Genomic DNA, 23412 nt, shown 5'->3' with positions numbered 1-23412 from the left:
GAGTCTGTAATGGCACATCGCACAGACCCCTCTAGGCTGCCCGTAAAGAGCGGCGCCAGTAAATTACGTCGCTTTCAGATTTCGAGTACTAGACTGTTTTGCCATTCTTAGCAGTCTGAGAAGATTTAAGGTAAAAGGCATACGCTGTAAATGAAATGTGCCGTAACTTTTGTTTGCACGTTGCAATTTTAAGAAAATCTGAAGAATAGTCTAGCCAAGAAGATAATGTCTGGTTTCAGTAACTATGGTGGTTGAATGGTATAACACCGTGCATATCAGTGTCGGTAAAATTTACCATACATCTGCATCAATATGTTCTAAACAGTACGGCGACGGCGGAAATTTGCTAGAAGAATAAAACGCATCACCAGTAAACTTGTTGTTGCCACGAATGGCAACAACACGCGCGATAATGCCTCATTCACGATTTTGTAGTCCAAGCTCCGCCACCTTGATTGGGTGAGGGGAAACTTGTGGAGAAGCGCTGTCGCGGACTTTTGCACATCCCCGATGATGAGAAAACATAAAATGCGCCATCGCGGATTTCCTCGTTGTCCCTTTTAATAATGACCCTTTTGACTTAATTTACCTCTAGAACGTAGACGTACAAAATTCGCAGAAAATACATGGCGCTCTTTGGCCATACTTGGCCCTTGCGCCACAGAACACCACATATCACACGTAGCAAATTACGGAATAAATATTCATCGCAGCTAAAATTAGTCATTGACTGTATGACAAATATAACAAGCAAGTTGTGCTAACGGACTTAGAAGTCAGCGATCCCCGAGTACATCTATTACGCAATGTACCAGCTTTCTAAAGAACAGGCGCCAGATTCAAAAAGGTTTTCTTTCGTAAGTGCTCTTTACCATTGGCCGGCAGCCTTAGATATTACTATATCTTGCATCCGGATCAGCAAGGAATTTTTTTTCTTACGAGCAATTTTATCGTAAGAAGTCTGAATTCGGGCCAAGGTTTTGTAAAGAGTGCAGGTTTCCTAAATAAATTATGCGCTTTGAGAAGACATTATAATTTCTAGTGTTTTGAGAAAACTTGACTTTGTGAGATAACCTACTTATAAATAGCGCTATGTTTTTTCATTGTACTGTTTTGCAGCGAACTATACGCACCCACATCATCGTCTTCAAAAATCTTCGGGTACCGCTGGTTCGGGTATTTTCCTTTCAGCTGCCACACATCGAAAAACGGTTTCCAGTCTATGTAAGGCACCAGCTCTTCAACGTCGACGTCGTGGAAAATCTTCGTGCCCAAGAACTGTGGCTTTACTGCGCATTCAGGAACACCAGAACACCGTGAATAAGCATCCCGCTGCTCCATGTTGCATGTATAGAAAGGATTCGTCGAGACGTGAGGCAGCTTATTCACTTAAGCATGCTACATCATGATTTCAAGGCGGTATCAGTACTGAGAGAAACATAATGCAGGCACAGGTATTTTAATTGAAAGCAATAATGTTATAGATCTTTATGTTGTCCAGATTTAAGATAACTTACTTAATAAAATTGAAACGAAGAAAGCACGCGCACCAGCGTTTACTGAGAGAGAGAGAGGGAGAAATAGAAGATAGGAGGGCTATACTGAAGTTCGTATGTCACACGGGCAATCGTACAAGCAGAGCTGTAACTCCATGTCAACGTTACTGAATAATTAAGGACGTTTACAAGTGTTGTTCGTGGTCGCAGGACGATGCGCTTCACTTGCGCGGACGAGGGTCTACTCCGCACGTAATGCTGTAGGCTTAAGAGTGTCAGCCAGCGCCCCACTTGCCTATGCAGAGGTTGGCGAAAATCAATCCAAAATGCAGAATAAGTTACGAGTGCGCGACACAGGACGCTCCACTACATGGAAGACTGTTCAGATTGTGTGGTCTGGGTTTCTTACGAAAACAAATTTAGACAGTATTTAGAGTATCTATGGACTTAACGTTGTCAGCTTCACTTTCATATGAACTTGTCCTTTCTGCACCAGAAGCTTCTGTTCTTTTTAACTTTCTGGATTTCCATGTCATTCTCTCTCCCTATCTCCTATTGTTTTGTGGTTTTTTCTGCTTTGTACACAATCTGCAAATTCTCTATAGGCGAAAGTCTGTAGCACGTCTATTTTATTAGCTCAATTGTGGTACTTTCGAACGGGTTGTTTACGGAAGACCTATAGATATAGATATCAGTTGACAAAAAGTGTAAGTCCATTAATCTACAGGCTCTCGACAAATAATCTGCAGAGATCACAAAAAAAAGGGGGAATGGATTAAGAAAAAGAAACCTTTGTAGAAATCATCATCAGCCTATATTTATGTCCACTGCAGGACGAAGGCCTCTCCCTGAGATCTCCAATTACCCCTGTCTTGCGCTAGCTGATTCCAACTTGCGCCTGCAAATTTCCTAACTTCATCACCCCGCCTAGTTTTCTGCCATCCTCGACTGCGCTTCCCTTCCCTTGGTATCCATTCTGTAACCCTAACGGTCCACCGGTTATCCATCCTACGCATTACATAGCCTGCCCAGCTCCATTTTTTCCTCTTAATGTCAACTAGAATATCGGCTATCCCCGTTTGCTCTCTGATCCCCTCTCTCGTTTCCTCTTAATGTCAACTAGAATATCGGCTATCCCCGTTTGCTCTCTGATCTACACCACTCTCTTCCTGTCTCTTAACGTTAGGCCTAACATTTCTTGTTCCATCGCTCTTTGTGCGGTCCTTAACTTGTTCTCGAGCTCCTTTGTTAGCCTCCAAGTTTCTGTGGACATAGACCATCTAAATAAACTACTGCAGCGTTGACGTCACCCAAAGCCCCAGGTGACCTTTTAGAGCGCTGTCATCGCCGTTTCAAATGATCTGCTTTGATTCATACTTGGGATGAAATCAGTGTTCCAGTTCAGCCGAAGTCTGTTCTGCCTGGCGTATTCCAGGGAGACGTACTTTCTTTCCTGGGGGAAGGAAGAAAAGAAGAATGGATCCTTGAAGAATATTCATTACCTGGGGAACTTTGATGGCAAAATGTTAAAGAGAAGAGACGCAACACTCAGGTAGCTGACAACAGGTTAGTGGCTGTGTTATTTAACGAATCCTGGAGAGATCTGTCTAGCACGCTATACTCCGGGTAGGATGATTGAGAAATGAAACGATTCGCACAATGCACGTCACAGAAACACAACATACACAAAACACAGCACAATACGCAACATAAAAAAAAACAATTCAAATATCTCATTTGAGACATATCTCAAGCTTAGTAGCGTAATTATATTAATTTTTCAATTCGGCGTTCTCATTTCATGCGGTAGTAATGGCCGTCTCATCGAGCAGCCTAGATCAAAGATTATAATTGTGCTATCTGCCACAGGCAATTAAAAAAATTGGTGCAGCTAAAATGACACACCCTGTATAGAAACTGCCCAAACAAAGTTGACGGGAGCACGGCTGCCGCGTTGTGGGTTCGGCTTCCACTTGCGGCTAGTTAAATTTCCGTCTACATTCATTTCCCCCTTTTTCCTTATTATTTCGACATTTAAACGAAATGTAACACTTAATTCCCACTATGCAATCTCCAGCTTTTTTTTTTAATTAACGTTTTTGTGGAAGAGGTGGGCGTCATGGGTGATGACCATACTACTCTCTCTTTCTTAGCCAAGCGGTGCGTAGCAAAGAATAGGACGGATCTAAACGAGCACACAAGTGAACGAGATAAAATATCGACGGAACAACTTCATTGTCTGTTTTCTTCACATATGATTGCTACTCGCTGATACTAATGTGTCTCGGAAAGAGTAAAGGTGCCTTCTCTGGGGGGGATACACAGGCAGTGCTAGTCCATGAAATGAGTGCGTCTCGTAGCTCAAGACATGAACAGCCCTCGTGATCAACCCCTTGCGCAATACAACGCTCATCGCCTTCGATCTTCTTCAAATATAACTCGCAAACGATTACGTAAAAATATTCATCCGTGATACAAAGTTGGATGCATGCGGAAGTATGTATGGAAGCGGTTTAGTCCTGTTCTTGCTGTGAGCGTTCGAGAAAATTAGGCACTAAGTGGATCGGCACACCGTTCTGTCGTGACAGACGACGCAAAGCACTCGTGGGAATGCGCTTAAAATACCGAGATACGGCGTAACAATCCAGCATTCAGCATAAGGCACATCGACCCCCAACACGACGTTACAGTTCCATCTTAGCGCTTATGCAAGGAAAATTGTTTTTTACCGAAACGAACGTCAGGATCGAGATGCTTACTTCCTCCAGTTATATGGAAGTGCCGATTTCAGCGTCCAACTTTGGTAGTATACTTAAAAAAAACATGGAAGGCGATTCAACCTCTAGTTGACCTCGATGAAACATAATGTCTTCTGTAGCGAGTTGCAGGCTGAGAACGGAGTGGTGTCACTGCGCACGGCACTACATCGTGTCACCCCTCGAGTTACCAAGGTAGGAGGACCGTCAAACTGATTAATTTGTTTTATTGCGACAGCAATTATATGGACACTCTGAGCGCATTTCTGCCATCGGCGTCGCCGTCGCCGTGAGGTTCCGTATAAAGTCCAACGGTGATAAAATCGTCGCCGCGCGCCGTACGCTGTGTGTGCGAATGAAAGCGTACTAGGGTGAGCCGGCAATTGCCGCTCAATGTAGGGCACGCGAGGGAGGAAGGCAGGTCTGAAGCGTGCAGTCTTTCCTACGCGAGGTGCGGGGGCGAGGCAACGGAGAGGGAGAGGGGTGCGATCTGCTCCGTCGGCTGCTGCTCACAGTGCGGCCGAGCGGGCGCCGTATCTTGAAAGCGATCTGCGATGTGGCGAAGTGCGCGCCCGCGCTCACCTCATCTTCAAAGAGATTTGCGATGGAGACAAAGTGCATGCGCCGAGTGCCGGTAGCTTCGTATGCACCGGGCTTTCGACGTTTAGTTCGCGTTGGAGCGAGACGACAGACAGCGCGAAGGTCAATTTGCCCGCCGCTGCTGGCGCGCTTCCTCACTCCGGCGTTTTCACAGCGAGTTTCCGCGGTCATCGAGCGAGATGTGTTCATGCTTACCTGTGCGCGCGTTACACCATGCTTGTCTATTTAGTTAGTAAGCGAATGTTTACAACTTTACACGGCCCATTAAACTGCCCTCCTTGGTTCGTATAGCTCTCTACTAATTTGCTATCGCAATCGATGCTTCACCTTTCGGTCGTAACTGCTACTTTTTTTTACTTTACTACCTCCTGACTGTAATCCGAACAATCGGGCACACCAACTGGCGCGAGAACTCGCATCCCGCGTCTGCGGTCCGCCCCCTCGCTTCAACCCAGCCTGGAGGGATCTAGACAACAAAGACCCGCTTGTATCATACCACGAAATCACTTCAAATCATAGGTTAGCACGAAGAATTTTTCCTCCTCCTCACCAAAACCTCAAAAAAAAAGTTGCAGTGGCTTAGCTCGGCTATGCCAGGATATACGTAGCGTTAGCAAAGGTTCAGCTGATTATTCTTAGCTTTCCTGGTTGTCTAGATTATCAAGGATTAGCTTGATTGTCATGCTTACTGCTGCTCCAATGACACACACGCGGTATACGTATTATGTGGCACATGTATATAGCCTTCTTCTGTTCATTCCTCCTACGCTCAACTGCTAATTGCCAGGAAACTACTTCGGGGTCCGATGAGTCAAGCTTCTCCGTTCTTCTGCGCTGTTGAGCAGCATTTGCGCTCTCCTTCTCCATGGCTATACCACACTGGCAAACGCCAGTCAGAAGCGCAGCGGCTCCAGCGCAGTGTCAGACGGCGAATGCACAGCGAGCGCGCGCCGGTGCCAGTGCGTCTACCACGGCTACGACGTCACTCCTCTGGAAAATTCTGATGGTGCGCGGGTCAAGCAAGCAAGTTCTTCAGGTTTATAAAAGATCAGCCTGCAATTAACTACCAAATTTAAAGGCGATTATGTCAATGAACTGTCTTTGGTTCTGAACAATATATGTAGACTTGCACAGCATGCACCGTGAGTAGCAGCACATTTATCGGAAATTTCTAGCGCGTGCAACAGGCACGTACACACACTATTGACCCTTTTCGCGGAGCAGTTTGTTCTTGAGAAACGAGATTGCGTTTACGGCGGCGCGCCATACGTCTCCTCAGCGACCGCGCACGAATACGAAACCATTATAGCTCCTACCTTGCTTCTGTGCGATCAGCTGTCGGAAATGCAACTGAGTTTTCGCTAACGCACTGTGCTCCTTTCATGCTGGTTTGAATCATTTGGATTGAAGACGTGTGCAGTAGTTGGATGCAAAAATAGTGACTGGCATATTAAGGAATGTAAACTGTAATTAATATGTGGGGCCAAGTTCTCGGACCGCTGCTGCAACTGTCTGCAAGTGTTACCGGCACTTCGAGATGTACGTCTTTCGTCGAGGATACACAGATTTGCTCATCCTCCAGCGTTGTGTTGCTAACCTTCAAAGAAAGCGCTTCAGCCCCGGTACGTCGGCAAGAGTGAGTACCGCTCGTTAAACAATGATAACGGGAGTATAGCGCCGCTTTCTGTCATAGTAGGTTTCGCGCACAGTATCTACACACATCTACCCCAACTAGCACGGAAACTTACACCGACTATTTCCCCGACGTGTCAAGAATAAGTGAATGGGCGCACACTTGAATATATGCGCACTATATACGCACAATAAGTGACGGTACTACACCGATAGCGCACGAATGGTCGAAGCTGAATGTTTCGTGACGGAGTAAGTGAGTTACTAGCGATAATACACATTTGCTACACGGTATTACAATGTGCAGAACAGCTACGTTTCAAGCCTTGTGTGCAGCAAGAACAAATCTAACGGAACTGAGCACACCCACGAGCAATTAGGTAGAAAATTATCAGATAGTGACCACACCGAGGAACCTTACTGAGTCAGAAACGTGACAAGCCGCTGCTTCAAAATATTTGCCAAATAAAGAACGAAGACCAAGACACCATAATCCTGATTCAATTCATGAGCGGAAGGTTTGGATAGCTTCGAATACATATTTAGCCCTGCTTTTAGAGCAAGCATCATATACGCTGCTCGCGCCGTTTGGACATAGCTGAATCAGCTCCGAAAGCGCTTTTGAATGTTGTGTGAAACTGCGGCCAAAGCTTCGTGTCGTCCACCTAGTCACCGTCTACGACATCTCCCGAAACAGAGGTTTGGTAAGCCGCACCGCGTCATACACATCCATTGTAAACGCGAAGGCAACGGTGGCAGCTGAGGCAAGCAATGGACGCGTCACCACGTGATCAAACATGGCAGCGCCCACGGGATCGCCGCGAAAAGGGTCAATATGCGTGATTAAGTTACCCTTTGCGAGTCCATGTAGTCCTCCCTGATTTCTTCGTATTCCTCGTCGATGTCTTCGACAAGTGTTTTCCTTCTTTTAGCGTCCAGCAGAGATGTGCACTGGGCAGGAAATAAATGTCAGCGACACGTCAAACTATACGAACTACACTGCTTGCTGATTTTGTTGACAAAAAAAAATCGCAGCTAATCGTTAGCACTGCAACGCTCCAGAAGCATATTCAGTTGCAGCATCAGCTCTGCAGTACAGTTATTCCTGAATGCGTTGAAGAATCTGTCGTAACTTCGTGCGTGCGTGCGTGCGTGCGTGCGTGCGTTCAACAAGAGATCCGTCCTAAACACAAGATCAGCAATTGTCATTTGAAAAAATTTCATTAGTAGCCTTTCAATGACATTAGAGTGTGGTTACAAACAAGCCCTCCAAAAAAATATGGCTGTTATTTTTAGCTTTCCAAAAAGATTAACTAAAAGGAAGCCGAATAAAATATTTGAAATTGCGGAACAAAGAAAATCAACTGAAGGACTTGTCTACCATAGACGCATGTAAAAAGCCCAGTTGCATGGAATATACCACTTATACCGTGAAAGATAAAACTGCTACACCTACAACACAGACTTCCAAAAACCCTTAATGACAGAGTCCAAGCAGAAATCACAGGTTGTCATAGACTGCCACCACGAAACCGTAAAGAAGGCTTGCATTGCCCCATTTTATTTCTGAATTTCTTCGAAATAGTTTTGTCGTTGTCACTCTGGTGATCCTTGGCAATCCTTTACCTAGCAGACAGAGAATAGTAACTAGGCCTAAACAGTCGGTTGTTTCAAAATATGTGTTTAGTTATGAGTATTCGAAAATACAGAATAGTTAAATTTCGAATAAGAATCGAACATTACGCACTTACTATGCGCATTTGCATTCGAAACTTCCAATATTCATCCACCTATACTAAAAATACATGCATTAACGGCAAGTTTATTTGCCAATCTTGCCGAGACTTGGCGTGAATCGGCGTTGTTCATGCATTAGGGTGTTTTAGAAATAGCGACTTCAAGCGGCTTTCCGTAAACCGAAAGCCTAGACCACGTTGCACGCCTGTTCCGAGTTATTTTGTGCTCTTTGCCTCTGCTCTTTGCCTTCTTCTTTACGCATACAGATAGCATCCCCTGACTTCGCGTCCACTATTTATAGAACTTTCTATCCGTGGTGCAATTACACTTGACACTCGAACTCTACAACTACGCTCAAACAGTAACAATTGACACGAAGGCGATAATGCAATGTTAATACTCTAGTATAAACGACCTCCGTATTTGCTATAGTTGCTGAGGTGCCTTCGGCCATAACCTTTCTCCAACACTGGGCTGCTTCGAAAAACTAAAGCCGTTTTGAGAAGGTGTTTTGTCAACAGCGCATGCCTATTAACCTAACGTCCTTAATCTGCCAATAATCAGTGTATACGGCGTTCCTGACTATCCACGAGTTATCTTTCGCGCTATCGGTGTCTATAGGTACTTAACGACGGCGGCTTGATCAAAAGGCACAAGCTTGAGCGTTTCGATCAAGCGGCCGTGACGTACCTTACGGCACGCTCAGTCTTCTTGCCGCATGCATGAAAAGCCTCCAATTTGGAACAGAGGCATCCCTCAGCCTTCCTCTGCTCTACTTCCTTGCTTCAGGTCTATAGGCTAAGCATGCGAATGCCCTAAATTTTGAATATCAAATTGTCCTAGACATCCCTGAGACATGCTTGAGCGTGCAAATACGCACTCTCCCCCTTTCCCGAACTCTGCATGTTTTGATATGAAAACTCCCAATGACGACATGTCCCCCCCCCCCCCCCACCCCCGCTTCTTCATCCCGCAGAGGTCACCCTGGATCTGTCCTTGCTAGGGTGCCTCGATGCCACGGCGCTGACATCGAGGCACCCTAGTCCTTTGCATTTTGTGGCGATTTGTCCAATTACAGAGCATTAGAATATCTTTAGAGCGCAGCTCTTAGGAGCCCGTTCCTGCGGCCAGCGCCGGCGTTGTCTCTCGTAACCGAGCAAACGAGCGCAGCGAATGATGAAAGCGAACGCGGAGCGCAGCGGGAAATGAAAGACAGCGATAGCGAAGAGAGCGCGAGGAGGAAGGCGGAGGAGGAGGAGGGTGAGAAGAGAATCGTAGTGCCGCGCAAGACGCGCTTTAGGGCGATGATGGCTACGAGATGGCGCCAGAGCAGCGCGCGTCGCCTGTACGGAAACAAAGCGTTGCCTGAGCAGAGGTCTGTTTGCGGCGGCTGCTGTGAATCACGCCCACGCGTCACCCGCGCGCTTCCTCTCCGATTAGCGAGGCAGTCGCGCCACACTTCGCTCTGTTTGCAACGTGCCGCACGAGACAGCCAGCCGTGCCAGCCCGCGCCAGCTTGCTCCAGCCAATACATCGCAAAATGAAAACGCGTATAGAACCGCGCTCAAATTTCACATTAGGGAATCGTTATCGTCGGTGATGTTTAAGCGAAGCTTTGTAGGCTCACGAGTTTCGGCGGTGGCGGTGGTGGTGGTGGTCACGCTGAAAAGTGGGCCGATCCTGGCGATAGTGCAGAAAGGGTCCAAGCTCATTGGCACATACCAGGGATAAAAAAGAAAGCGAGAAAGAGAGAGGCAAAGAGAGCGAGAAAGAGAGCAAGAAAGAGAGAAAGATAGAGAGCTACCTAGAAATAAAGAGAGAGAGAAAGAAGAAAGGGAGAGAGAGAAAAAGAAAATCACCAAGCACAGAGAGAGGAAGAGAGAGAGAAGGAAGAGAGATAGAAAGGAAGAAAGCGATAAAGAAAAAGAAAGCAAGGAAGAGAGAAAGAAAGAAAGAAAGAGAAATAGAAAGAAAGAAAGAAGAGGGAGGGAGATAATAATAATAAAAGCAAATAGATAGAGTCTCGAAAAAAAAAGCCTCACCAGTCTATAGGCTGACTTAGTGTTGCTCTAAAGTGTTCCTTTACGATGTGACTGTCGGAAGCCCGCATCACGGCAGTGTAATTGAAAAAGACTGAATAGGAATTCGCCTTAACACGCTTAATGTGACACATCGAAGAACCGATATCTTACCACGACCACACTTTTCGAAGCGTCAGGAACGTAGATCACTGGCTGGCGGTAACGTGGCGCTATCTTCACTGCGGTGTGGCGCCTGCAGCGTTGACAAAGTGGCATCGCCATCAAATCGCGTCCATCAGTGCATCAAAAGCAAAGTTTGGCTTGTAACGCTCGCCTTTCGATATCTTTCGCGGGCATTCGAAACCTCCCAGGGAAAGTAATTTGCGACACACAAACATTTTATCACTGTTTTCTAGCCAGCTTTTTATTGCCAGAAACCAAACATGAAAATATCCCGCTCATTATTATTCATATCTGTTTGATTGTTTGATTTCGTTATGCTGCATGTTTCTATGCTTACGTTTTGCCTTCGCCACGATATCACTCTGCCTTATATGCGCATGTCTACCATGCAGTCTTCGTATATGCGAAAGCGTCAAATGGCCCAATGAGTATGAGAAAGCCGCGGCGTCTGTCGTCTATGGCAAACCAGCGCTGCCCAGGGGGCGCTCGTGAAAAACGGCCCTCGGCGCCGTAAGTGAGAAAGCGCCGCAACTTTCAGTCTCCCAAACGAACGCAGGGCCGCAGGGAACACGTTGTTTTTACGTTTCACGAAACCGTAACCTCAGCGAGTTTGGCCTCTTTTTCTTTGTCGTTTCTCAGCGTGAATATTGAAAACAGTGAAGAGGTTCCGATCATCGAGGACGAATTTCCTCATGAAAAATGCCCTAGAAGTGTCTTGCACAGAAAACTGCATGATAGCCATGCATGCACCAGCAGCTGCAAGCGTACACCACCGATAGTGTTGCGGTAAGGTTTCGAGAGTGTCGGCTCACTGTAAGAGCTTTTGATGCAAAATAACTCGAGGAAGGCAAGGATTACATACAGTAAATTGTTTTCTGGGCTGAGAAAACGATACGTCACAACGACGGTTCAAGGTTTCAGCGAAATACAATTTATACGGTCCAGTGAAGAAGCTATAAATGCCGTCGGAATTCAAGTAAGCGATCACCATGTTCAATTTCTGCCCATTCTATACACAAAGAGAGGCAGATCCTTCGTAAGCAGAGTGACGTTGATTTCCTTGGTGCCCCTTATATGGTGTCCATGGTGCCTGAATTGAAGGCGCGTCCACGTTATAACGACACGGCAACTTGCCGCACGGCGTTAGCAGTCCGCGGACCGCCGGCCGACGACGGTCTTGCTGGAAAACGGTGAGATCTCCCTGTCAAGAAGAGGACCTATTTGCTAGATCTCCCTGCGGCACAGCGGCGTGGTCATTCAGCGACAGAGGAGTGGTCGCGGCTACGCTCTGACGTCGCCGGCAGCCTCGTTGCCGCTGATCGCTCGCCACCGATATCGTCGCTATAGCTGTTCACTTCGAATCTGTAGCTGACGGCGCTTCAGAACGAACCACCGACGCTCCCAAGCAGCAATGTTTTGTTACCGTTGTTGCCGCTTTACAACCTCCTCGCAATAATTTCACACGAAGATGCTGATATACTGCAATGCTGAGCATGAGCACGGCCGAGCAGGTTCGCATGCACCGTCGGTATAGCCATGCATGCTGCAGCTGAACTTGACTTGTATCGAGACTCTCGTTTAAACGTTGGATCGTGGAAATGATTTCTTAAATAAAATTAACAATATATACGCGTCACTTTACTTTAGCGTACATCATTTTTGTCTGGAATAGAAGCTGCATAACCAATGTTTGTGTCGCCGGTGCAGCGGCGATGCGCTGTTTCTGCATTAAACCCGAAGTGTTCGCCGTATATGTTCGCTGTGAGAGTATCCTTAGCATTGTCATTTTCAGTCTTTTCATTTTGTCACAAGGCACCATTCACCGCTGGAAACCCAGTGGGAATTTACATGCCGGTTGGTACTAATATTACTCTTAGCACCCCCGAAAAAATGCCGGCTGTATATATGCGATCTCGTACTAAGAACATGCACATATTTTTGTACTAGAAGCATTGCCATTTTCGCTTTTAATAAAATAAAATGCGCACGGATATTATGCCGGAGAATCTGTAGAAATAGTTGAATATTCGACGGCATGCGCGAGCGCGCCTGCCTGAATCGGACGTCGCCGTCGCTCATGATCGGAGTTTTCACGAGGAATAATACAATTATAGGGCTATATTACGGCTTTTCTATAGATGCGGCAATTCACCATACAGAAATAGCGACGACCTTCAAACTTCTTTATTTTTTTTTTTTTTTCATGGGTTTGGGCGTCGCCCACCGTATGCCGGCGCTGGGGATTTTCTTCTGTTTGTATGACTGAACGATGCGCGTGATGTCCGCAAGGGGCGCTCTGGGTCAGCTGGAAACTCCAGCGCTGTGAAATGGCACCAATTAAGGCAGGCGTATACGTTTCGACAGGTGGACCTATCTTCGTTTTTGACGCATCTTCGCCTTTGACGAGTATAGGTCCACCTATCGAAACGTAGGCCAGCCTACTTGAGGCGCCTTATCCCTGCTTCTAACTTTTATACCAGTGTGCTACTCCATCTGTCGGCCCCCTTCCGGATTAAGCATACAGGGAAGGAATTGGGCAAAGGTCTTGGGGTTGGCAGTGATAAAAAAAGGGGGTCGACGAACAAGTGTAACGATAAAGACCGCGATGTTGGAGGCAAAAGCAACTTACTTCGATGTCGTGGCGCCCCCTATGAGCAGCGGGATGGCCAACTTTTGCCGCTCCATCTCTGTTGCCACGTGGATCATTTCGTTCAGTGACGGCGTTATGAGGCCAGACAGGCCAAGGATATCTTCGCAGACAACGGGTCCAACCACAAAACGAAAAATCAAAAAGACAGAAATAAAAGTATGTTTGAGGTTGACAATGAGATTTACAGCCAGTGACTGGTGTGGATGTTAGCGTTTCGCATTAGCAGTCGAGTTCAAAATGAACTGCAACAGGTTGCCCGTGGTTGAAGGGGCCCCCAGACTGCCATGGCGGCGCCTACATAAAAAACACTTAATAATAATAATAATATTAATATAATAATAATAATAATAATAATAATAATAATAATAATAATAATAATAATAATAATAATAATAATAATAATAATAATACCTTTATTCAGATCAATATACAAGACTGGTATGCGACAACGTCTGTATCCTTAGCCACAGGCTAGTTATGGATCCATGCAGTTGTGTAAAGAAAAATAAACAATTCAGAGACGGGTACAATCATTTTCTTTGTGTTTTGGATTAAAAACTAAGCACCGTTCCAATTGGTGGTACTTAATAAACCATTCTTTCGTTTGTCAGCGCCGCTGTGAGGTCATTGTGCCACTTCGACCACGGACACCACGTTACAGCTTATATTGAACGAGACTGTACGTTCGGCTGAAAGAGACATGCCGACTAGACAAGCAGGTCTTTGCAAAAACATTCGCAAAAGCAAAACAAGTTAAATAGACATTGAAGAGGAATAATAAAGTCAGGCTTTATTAGTAAATAATAATAATTAAATGGTAAATACATAGTAGTAAATAAATATATTAGCAATCGGTTATGCTCGCTATATCCTATATTAGTACATTACACTTTTGCAATAGCGAAACGGTACTCTTACAGTGAGAAGAGGCTTACTTTTCAGGGCCAGAAAGCAAGCGAAAGGGAAAGTCGGGCGGCGACGCCAGCGTCAAGTCCCTGAACTAGCACCCGGTGACATCATCAATTTTTATAGCGTTTGTTAACGACCAGTTAGTTGTTTATCGGCAAACGACGAATACGTCGCATTAAAATAAGCCAAATACTCTGACCCAGAAAGCTATCAACAGTATTTTGGAAAGAAAAAAAAGCAAAAGAAAAAAAAACTGATCAAACGGCTAGGCGAACATATGTTGACAACGGGGCGCAAATAGTCACCTAGCCAGCTTGACTTACTGAGATATTCTCTGCATGTTTTTCATTCTACCATTTTTCTATACATCTCCATAATCTTTTTTTTTCCTCAACACTTCTCTACCTACGTTGTACTGCTACCTATGCCTGTAACGGATCCGGTCGTATCCATCTCTTCCCTGCTTTTTTTCTACCGATGCTCTAAACATCTCTTGCTGATCTCGACAGTCGATCGGTTGATGCTTCCGTCCACTTTAAACCCGAACGCTTCTGGAAGGTGTACGTTACCTACGGGTCTCACTGGGTGAATCCCTTCGCATTCCATTAGGATGTGCTGAGTCGTCTCCGGATTTTTGCTGCAGCATCTCATCTAGTTGTGAGTATTTTCTCCGGTATGTTTTTGTCCTTAGGCAACCAGCTCGAGCCTCAATTATCAAGGCACTGCCCTTTTTGTTATCGTACAGATTTTCACTTCTAATTTCTTTCTTCCCATTCTTGTGAATCTTCATGTTCTTTCTTGTTTCCAGTCTTTGCATCCAATTCGCTGTCTCTGTTTCTCTCACTTTCTTTCTGATGACTCTTGGTTGTCTATCCACACCTTCGGTTACCCTGTACTTGGTTGCCAACTTTCTTGGCCTCTTCCTCCATTCTGTGTCCACTCTTTTCAGGTACAGATACTTGAGCACTTTAGCCACCCATTTATTTTGATATATGTTCATGAGTGTTTCTTCAAAACAAATTTTGCTCTACGCTTCTGTGGCTTCAAATGAGGCCCGGCCCATGTCGTCCTGGATTGCCTCATTTGTGGTTTCACCGTGGGCTTCCAAAGCCAACCGTTCGACTGATCTTTGGTTAACTTCCAACCCCGACAAGATATCCAATTTTAAGCATAGAATGCCATTTGCGAATGTTAGCGCTGGCACCATTACTCCTTTCCAGATTCCACGCACCACCTCATGCTTATTGTGGCGCCACAGCGCTCTGTGTTTCATTATTGCTGCATTCCGCTTCCCCTTTATTTTCAGATTATCTTGGTGGTTGCTTGAGTAATTCTTTCCTTCATTTATGTGTACCCCGAGGTACTTATATTGCTTCACTATATGGGTATGACTTGCTGTTGAATTGACGCCACGTAATTTCCCGTCTCTTCATTAATGATCATAATTCCTAATTTCTCTGTGCTACACTTAAGGCCTATATTTGTCGCTGCGTTGCTACAGATATTCGCAAGTATCGGTAAATCTTTTTTATTGTCCGCTAGTAGCACAATGCCGTCTGTGTACATCAGTCCAAGGACCTCCTGTTGCACCGTTTGCCGCCACACAATACGAGTATACGCAGTGGCACCGCGGAAATTCAACAAGGGTAACTTTGGCCTTCCTTAATAGACGCTCCTTCGCCGAATAAATGAAACACCAGTAACGAATGTTTTTTCGCCAAATAAATGAAAATAAAGACTCAAAAGAACACTTCCCTCTTCTCAACTGGCTGTCACATTTTATATTGTCCCTTTAAAGTGAAACGTGCCAGTCAATAGTTTTTGGATGCAAAATGAAGGTTGCGAAAATGAGCTTCTAAACAGGAGCTAATTAGTGTGTAGACGGTAAGATGTCATAAGAATTGCGAAGGGAGAGACAGAACGGAAAGCACACCGCTGACTTTGGACTGCGTTTCAATCACGACGAAATCTCACAATTACAACAACGCATTTACGAATTTGTGTCTGCCGGTTCTGTGAAAAGCATACGCGAAGTTTAGCACTGCGATCTGTGTTCGACAGCGATAAGAGTTGGGCTTACCAGCATTCTCTTCTCGAACGACATCCAGTATCTTCTCGCACGGGACCATGACGCCGAGGTCGATAACCCTGCGAAGACACAGTACTGAGCATCCGAAAGGCGTTCGAAAATATCCTGTATACGCACCCTCCATCGGCTAGATCTAGGGTGCCGTGATTATTTTATGCTATCCCACCAGTGTCGCCGACACCGGCAACTATAGGGATACGAAGAAAATTTAACCGACATTCGAAACGCCAAGAGACGCACCGCTCGTCAGAGTGTCAAGTGCTGAACTTGCCCCCCCCCCCCCCCCCCTAAAACCAAGCTTGGGGGCATTTCTGCTGCCGCTTTCGAGAGCGACTATGCCCAGTCACCACACCACAGACAAGGACGTTACCTACAATTTGTTTACATTTGCACTTCGTATCAAGTTCCTTCCTCACGCTCCTGAGACCCGAACGTAACTATGGGATACAATCGCTCTCCAAGTTGGTTTTTATTGTCTGTTGATATCTTATGAAATCGAAAAACAATTTTAAAAATTTAAATACCGTGGTTCGATGTCAAAAGTTGCCTCTACATGTAGGTGAAAGAAATAACTATCTCCATCATCTCCTCATAATTGATATGGTAGAAACTGCATTTGATTGCTTAAACGCAGAGACGTAGATGGAACTACGTGTAGTACATCGCCGTGTTGCTGCTGCGTCCGGAATTTTCACGCAATTTCAGTGATTTCGAAAGACACCTCCAGGTTGCTTTCGGCCGTCTGGGACGACACAAAGATCGATTGAGTGTCACATTTCTCGAAAGCTGATGACAAGAATATGAGTAAACCACTTATTTACAGTTACACGTACACCGCACTTCATACCCAGAATGAATATTTTGGGTAATCGCTTCCGAGTGAATTTCGAAAGAAATGTTGAAGCAATGTACAATGTATTGTACAAGGGGTCTTAGGAGGATATATTAGTAGAGCGTATTTAGAGAGTTTTTTTCTCCCTCTATAAGTGATTGTGAAAGCTTCTGAATATTTCTGTTTTGTTTCTTGCTTTGTTTTTTTTTATACTTTTCTTTCGCATAGTGTTTGCAATATGTGTGTATGTTTAGCTACACTTTTGGGAGAGCGAGTTCGTCAGTAGCCAAACTCCCCATACTGTCGCAGCTAAAAGATCACCACCACATTGTTGTTGCTTTTTTAACGTTAAGTGACATCAAACAATCACGCGAGCTTATCCTTCGCAAGATACGCCTGCGGCTGCTGGCCGGAGCCTTCGTTGTCGTAGCGTTTGCGTAGACAACTACGTTACGGCTGTCCTCAGACTGAGGCGATGCTTCCGGACTGCGTTGCTTTCTTTTTTTTTTCGTTTCTGCTCAATAATATTTGGTGGAACAGCAAAGAGTCGTTTACCTGAAGTTATTGCAGCCCAAGACAACTGCCACGATGTTCTTCCCGATGTCGTGCACGTCACCCCGGACCGTCGCCAGAACCACGACACCGGAATGGCTCACCTACACGAGTCGGAGAAGATAAGTGAGAACATTGGAGGCTAATCAGCGAAATCATGTAGTGACAAGTGTCCGTAAGTCTCGAGTGATCACTCTCAATCATCACTGCTCTCTTGTGAATTGATTACCCAAGTTGATTTTTGCGTTATTGTTCCTTTTCTTCGCTTAAACTGTATTGATGATTCACTTCTACGTATACTCTTCACTTTATTTGTTTTGGGAATTCCTTCATTACGTGAGCGATTGTTTCTTTTCCCTTCTTTGTTCTCGCAGCTGATGGACTGGGTTGGTATACTGTGCACTGTTAATTTACGTCTGCTAATTTTGTTATCCTTTATTACTATCTGTATACCACTCCTGCTTGGGCGACACCAAGGCCTGCAGTATTGTATAAGTAAATAAACTAATGATGTCAATTTCAGAGCGCTCTTTTTCGCTAAGCCAGAAGAAGTGAATGTGGCTTGCCAATGTGAAATTTATGCTTTATAAAGCGTTAGTACAATACGCGATCTAATTGGCACGATAGTGCGGTTGCCAAGAGTGTGGAATCGCAGTCAAGGACGGCAGCGAACTGTGTTGTGTGAAGTTAGGAAATTTGCAAGCATGAGATGGGGTCAGCTAGCTGGCGCTAGACAGAGGTACTCGGAGATGACTAGGAGAGGCCTTTATCATGCAGTGAACAGAAATATGACAACAATCGATGATGACAATATCCAAGGTTGAGTATATGCATCATATTTATTTGCGATCTCAATGTCAATTCACTTACGATTAGTACTGAAGCCACTCAGAACCGCTCAGGACGTTTTATTTTATCCAGCGATTGCCACATAGCAAGTGTCACTCTAATAAAATTCAATTCTCAGTTTGTCTGACCTGTCGCTTCGTCAATGCGTTTCGCTGTTTTCGCTTTTTTTTCTCCCAAAATCTCTCAATGTACAATCCCAATTTAAGCTATATTGACTGTTATAGTAACATTGTATATTCCTTAAAGACCTCTTAATCGGTTCAACGTTAGCTGGCCAAGTTGTCACACTAGCTTATATAGTGATTCTTCCATTCCCCCTATAGTAACGGATGGGAACTAACTTCGCACAATCATTACTTCCACTGTCAAGCCAGCACATTCAGACAACCACTTCCTAATGAATTCATGTAACCTTAGTATGCTGATGTGTATATTGTTTACGCACACATCCACTCCTCTGAGTAAATTCAACCAACTCAAGAAAGCCCTTACCAACGAATTTATGTAACCGCAGTACACAGCTAAAACATATTGACACGTATATATGTTTATCTTTCACCGGTGACCGCTTTCCACCGGCTAACAAATGTTAAACGTTATCGCTTGGCGCAGGACGCGCCTGTATCGGAAGTTTCTAGAACGTTATCGATGCTTCTTTCCGTTGCCTGTTTCCACCGACGCTTATGTTATCTGATTGTATGACCGACGCGAATTGTCTAGAACTTTCTGGAAAACACGCGGGCATCAGGGATTAATCTGGAACCTTCGATGACTCAGGTATAAAAGCCGACGCGTTTCGCCGCTGATGAGATTTTCGACGATCGCCGAATGTGTTCGCCGCTATCGTTGTGCTTTGAGTGTAGCTTGCTTTTGTGGGCACGGGTTCGCCCAATAAACAACCAGTTTTATCATACACAGTTTTACGACTGTTTTCTTTACGGTCACTACACGTGACAATATGTATAGTTTCGTTTTTACGTATTACCCACTCCTCTCGGTAAAGTCTCGGCGCAAAGTAAAAATAAGCGAAAGAAATGAATTAAACGTAATGGTCCACTTCTCATCGGCGCTATTGTCACGTTGCATAGCGTTGGCGGGAAGCATTTTGCTTCGAGTAAGCACCGCATTACAACGCTTCGTCTCTCAGACACTTCCGGAATAAATTTTTTTTTTTTTTTCTAAATTCGACAGCTGGTTAGTTGGTCAAAAATACCTACATTTATGCGGAGAAATTCCGAAAAAAAGTTGCGCTTGGTGTCCTGTGCTTATTTATGCTTCAGTGTTGGGGTTTTTTTTTTCGTTAGGCTTAGTTTAAGCCTAGTCGCCATTTTTACCTCGTTTGTCAATGAGCTCCCCAGGAGCTTCCTCGCTTCCTCCTTCTCTCGTTCCATGAAAGGGACCAGGTAGGCGACCGCTTTCTTCATAACCCTCGCGGACTTGATCACTTGAGGCAGGAACATCTTGCCCTCGCCGAACAGGTCGCCGACGATGCTCATACCCTGAAAGGGCGCGAACATGAAATGCACGAAAACATCGCGGGTGAAATAAAGATAGACGGGAGTATACGTACTTCGGGCTATAGTGGGTGCGCGGTCAGTTAGAACGATTTTGTTGTCCCGTTCGTTCGCAATGTTTTCGTTGTTGCTAAACGTTGAGATTTGCTCGTGTTAGCAGGAATTACGAAAAAAAAAAACGAGTTTGAATCATTGAAAGCATATTGTACTATGCGCTACAACTGTACGTGAGTCGAAAAAAACATGTGCCTCATAACTATATTACACATGATTTAAATGGGTTTTTTGAGGCGAAGCATACCAGTTATTGTGCAAGATCTCATTAGATGATTTGATATTAGAGATGTGCACATATGGTTATCTTTTAACATGGTTAAGGCGTCTACTCTACATTGCTTTACGCGTTTCAGCAGCAGTTGATAGCGCAAGCTGGGCTAGCATTATGAAAAGAAAATGTTGGCAATTAGGATTACGATGAATGGACTCTCTTAAACGTGTGCTTTCGACTGAGTTAAGGGTATCTCACATGGACTGATAGCGGACGCGAGTTGGGGCATACGCACGTACTTACTTTTGTGGCAACTAACCGTCATTAAAGGTCCCTCGATGATATTGAGGGTGAGCGGGTAAGTGTCCTTTCTATTGCGGGCTTCTTCAACGTCCTCTTCAATGTGAGAGTCCAAACCCTGAAAACGACATCTACGCTTCACCGTCACGTTTAAAACTGAAACTAACGTGACGGTATTATTACACGTCTCCGCACTTTCAGCACTGCCTTTCAGCATATAGCGTTAACCGTTGAAGCGTTACCGCTACCGCTTCCCACATACTGCGAATGCGCGGACCGCGGCGGGCGGTATAAATAACGCGTAACGGTAACGCTATAGTATAATCGGTGGCAACCTAGGAATTACAAACACGCTCCGCCCACAAAAACGTAGTGCTCTTGCTTTTTGCCTCTGAAGAAGAGCCGAGTCAGATGGAGTGCGCTCACAGCTCAACTACTTTGCTCTGCCAATGTACATGCTACGCTTATCGGAAAATTAAAGTTCGTTGTTTCAAGCTAAAGTATTGCCTTTGAATAAGCACTGATATCAGTATCACCTATAAAATTTCACAGGACGTTCAGGTTTGCTCATAAAACCAATGACACAAAGAAAACTGTACTGAGGAGAAGGCCGTTTTAGACGCGCAAAAACCGCTTGAAGTCACCGAAATAAGCGAACCTAATTGGCTGCATGGCGCATATATGCAAATTTGACAGTGCACATATGACTTTTTTATTCTTCGATTGTCACAGACTGTAATGTATACTCTAAGATTGAGCGAATCATGTGGACGGTAATGCGGATAAGTCGGCCAAAAGAGACCGACGATTGGACGCTTTCACGGCATCCGTGAACGCGCATTAACGACAATATCAACTGTTGTGACAAGTTCCCTCCCTACGCAGCCTACCTTGATTAAAGCTGTCTTCAGCCTCTCCTCAACAGAAGCGTTCCTCCAGCTGTCTTCAGCCTCTTTGCGATTGCCTTCTTTGCTTAAGCCCTACATGAAAAGAGGCTCCAATAAAATGTTCAACCAAAAAAAGCTCACAACAACGTTCAGAACCTTGTCACAAAAATAGTTTTACTCCGTTTTAAGCATAGCAGGCAAAGCCACGTAGGCTGTAAAGACACTTCTCTCACTGGTAGCATTCGCGACTGAAAAATATTGCGTCACACAAAAAAAACATACGTATTTGTTGTGTAATTAGACGTAATATTATGTTTCACACTGCTATGTCACAAAATATGACGTAATTATTACATGAAATGCGTCGCGCATCTGAAACTATTTATCACTGACTTAGCGGAGTGACACGTTTCTCAGACCAGCGGCCACAGCACACCGTTAGCGCACGCGACCGAAACATAGTTCGTCCCATAAGGGAAGCGCCCAAGGTGCGCAAATAATACACGATTCAGCGTAACCTTAGCGAGCAAACTATAGTCGTAATCTATACGAAGTAGTTATTGCGTATAGTCGTATACATTGAGTCGCAAATCAAAAGCAACCGCTCTGCGAAACGGGCGGAGTAAGACTTCTACCACCGCACTACTTGCGTAGATTTCGCGGAATCGCCTGCTAAGTGTAAAAGTGACTATGAGGAGTGTCTATGACAACGGGGTTGAAAACATGGCGTGGCACAGCCTTGCGAGAAGACAGAAAAATAAAATTATGAGCTCTCTTTATTTCTATTTTTCAAGTCTTCAAGAGAGCACAAGTGGTTTACTATAGGTACATTGCATGTGAAATAAATATAAGTCCCCGAAAAGCTAACCCAAATCACAGGAAGGAATCATGCATATTTCGTGTGCGTTCTTGTACTTCTAAAGTGCAGTGATATAACAAAAGGCCGATATCCTTTTTTTTAGGCATGAGGTCGAACCATAACGAAACGATATGCAAACTATTTGCCTTGTGTTCGAAAGGCGGTAATGTGGCAAAGTTGTCTTGCTGGCACAAATGTGCGGGCTGTGAGCTGTGTGCACAGCTACAGGCTGATTTGCTGAAGCCCGTAGAGAAAATGGCTCTATCAAAAATGCCGCAATGTTACAACGGCTTTTTTTTATATAAACTCGATGTTATTTTAGGTTCGTTATTAGACGGGCATGATAAGTGACTCACCGTTCCTGAGCGTAAAATTAGACAATGGTGAACAATCTGGTCAATGGTAACCAAATCTGCCTACCAAGGGCATAGCTAGAGAAGTCGTTTCGGCGCTAGAATGCCTCCCAAACTTTCAGAGAATGTCTTCTAATGAATAAAAAAAACACTAACTAAATAAAGCAACTGCAAGCATCTCATGTTCCCCATTCGCGAACCCCACCACCACTCCACTTTGATATTTCATTTTTTTAAACTTTAAAATGAATTATGGGGTCTTACGTGCCAAAACCACGATATGATTATGAGGCACGCCGTAGTGAGGAACGCCGGATTAATTTTGAACACCTATGATTCTTTAATGTGCACTCAATACACGGTAAACGAACATGTTTGCATTTCGCCTTCACTGAAATGCAGACGCCGCTGCCGAGGTTCAAACCCTCGACATCTTGCTTAGCAGCACAACGCCATAACCACTAAGCCACTGCGGCAGGTTTGAGCAAGAGTTTTGCGGAAACCCTCGTAAACATTGTAAAAAATCCGCATAAGCTGCAAATTTATCCATCACATTTGACCGCTTGAGATGCTATAACAGATGCGAGTTTACAGAAATTAGATATCTGTTTTTTTTTTTTTTTTTTGTGCAGATCGAGTTACGTATTTATGAACTTCGTGCTAACATTATTTTTGACCTTGCCGATTTTCAGCGACGTTCCTTGAAAATTCGACGTTCTACATCAAAATTACAATTTTTAGAATCGATAAAATTAAACATCATCTCTCAAATGCAACATATTTCATTCGAAATGGTCTAGTCGCTTTCTCATAAAGGCATTTCTGCGTTTTTCCGCGTATTTGAATAGGGAAATCAGAATTGGTTTCGAGCTAAAGGTTCCTCTTGAAAGACAACGTCGAAGGCACCCCTGAAAATAAAGTCCCG

General features: G+C 44.7%; 1 protein-coding gene across 1 annotated transcript in view; it reads right to left on the bottom strand.

The window, feature by feature from the left end:
- The window catches only part of LOC119457638 (methionine synthase), a 55865-nt gene that overhangs the window by 8813 nt on the left and 23640 nt on the right, over positions 1-23412 (bottom strand). The window contains exons 18-27 of the mRNA XM_037719269.2: positions 21279-21368; positions 20408-20506; positions 19641-19805; positions 17461-17561; positions 16065-16132; positions 13055-13175; positions 10414-10495; positions 7337-7435; positions 2874-2949; positions 1134-1289 (exon numbers count right to left, since the gene is read on the bottom strand). Of these exons, the coding sequence (XP_037575197.2) occupies positions 1134-1289; positions 2874-2949; positions 7337-7435; positions 10414-10495; positions 13055-13175; positions 16065-16132; positions 17461-17561; positions 19641-19805; positions 20408-20506; positions 21279-21368 (1057 nt within the window). The remainder of the gene's footprint in view (positions 1-1133; positions 1290-2873; positions 2950-7336; positions 7436-10413; positions 10496-13054; positions 13176-16064; positions 16133-17460; positions 17562-19640; positions 19806-20407; positions 20507-21278; positions 21369-23412) is intronic.

The sequence above is a fragment of the Dermacentor silvarum genome, chromosome 7 (genome assembly GCF_013339745.2).
Source record: "Dermacentor silvarum isolate Dsil-2018 chromosome 7, BIME_Dsil_1.4, whole genome shotgun sequence".
Classification (NCBI taxonomy): Eukaryota; Metazoa; Arthropoda; class Arachnida; order Ixodida; family Ixodidae; genus Dermacentor; species Dermacentor silvarum.
Note: the sequence above shows the minus strand (reverse complement) of the source record. Positions and strands in the feature narration are given on the sequence as shown.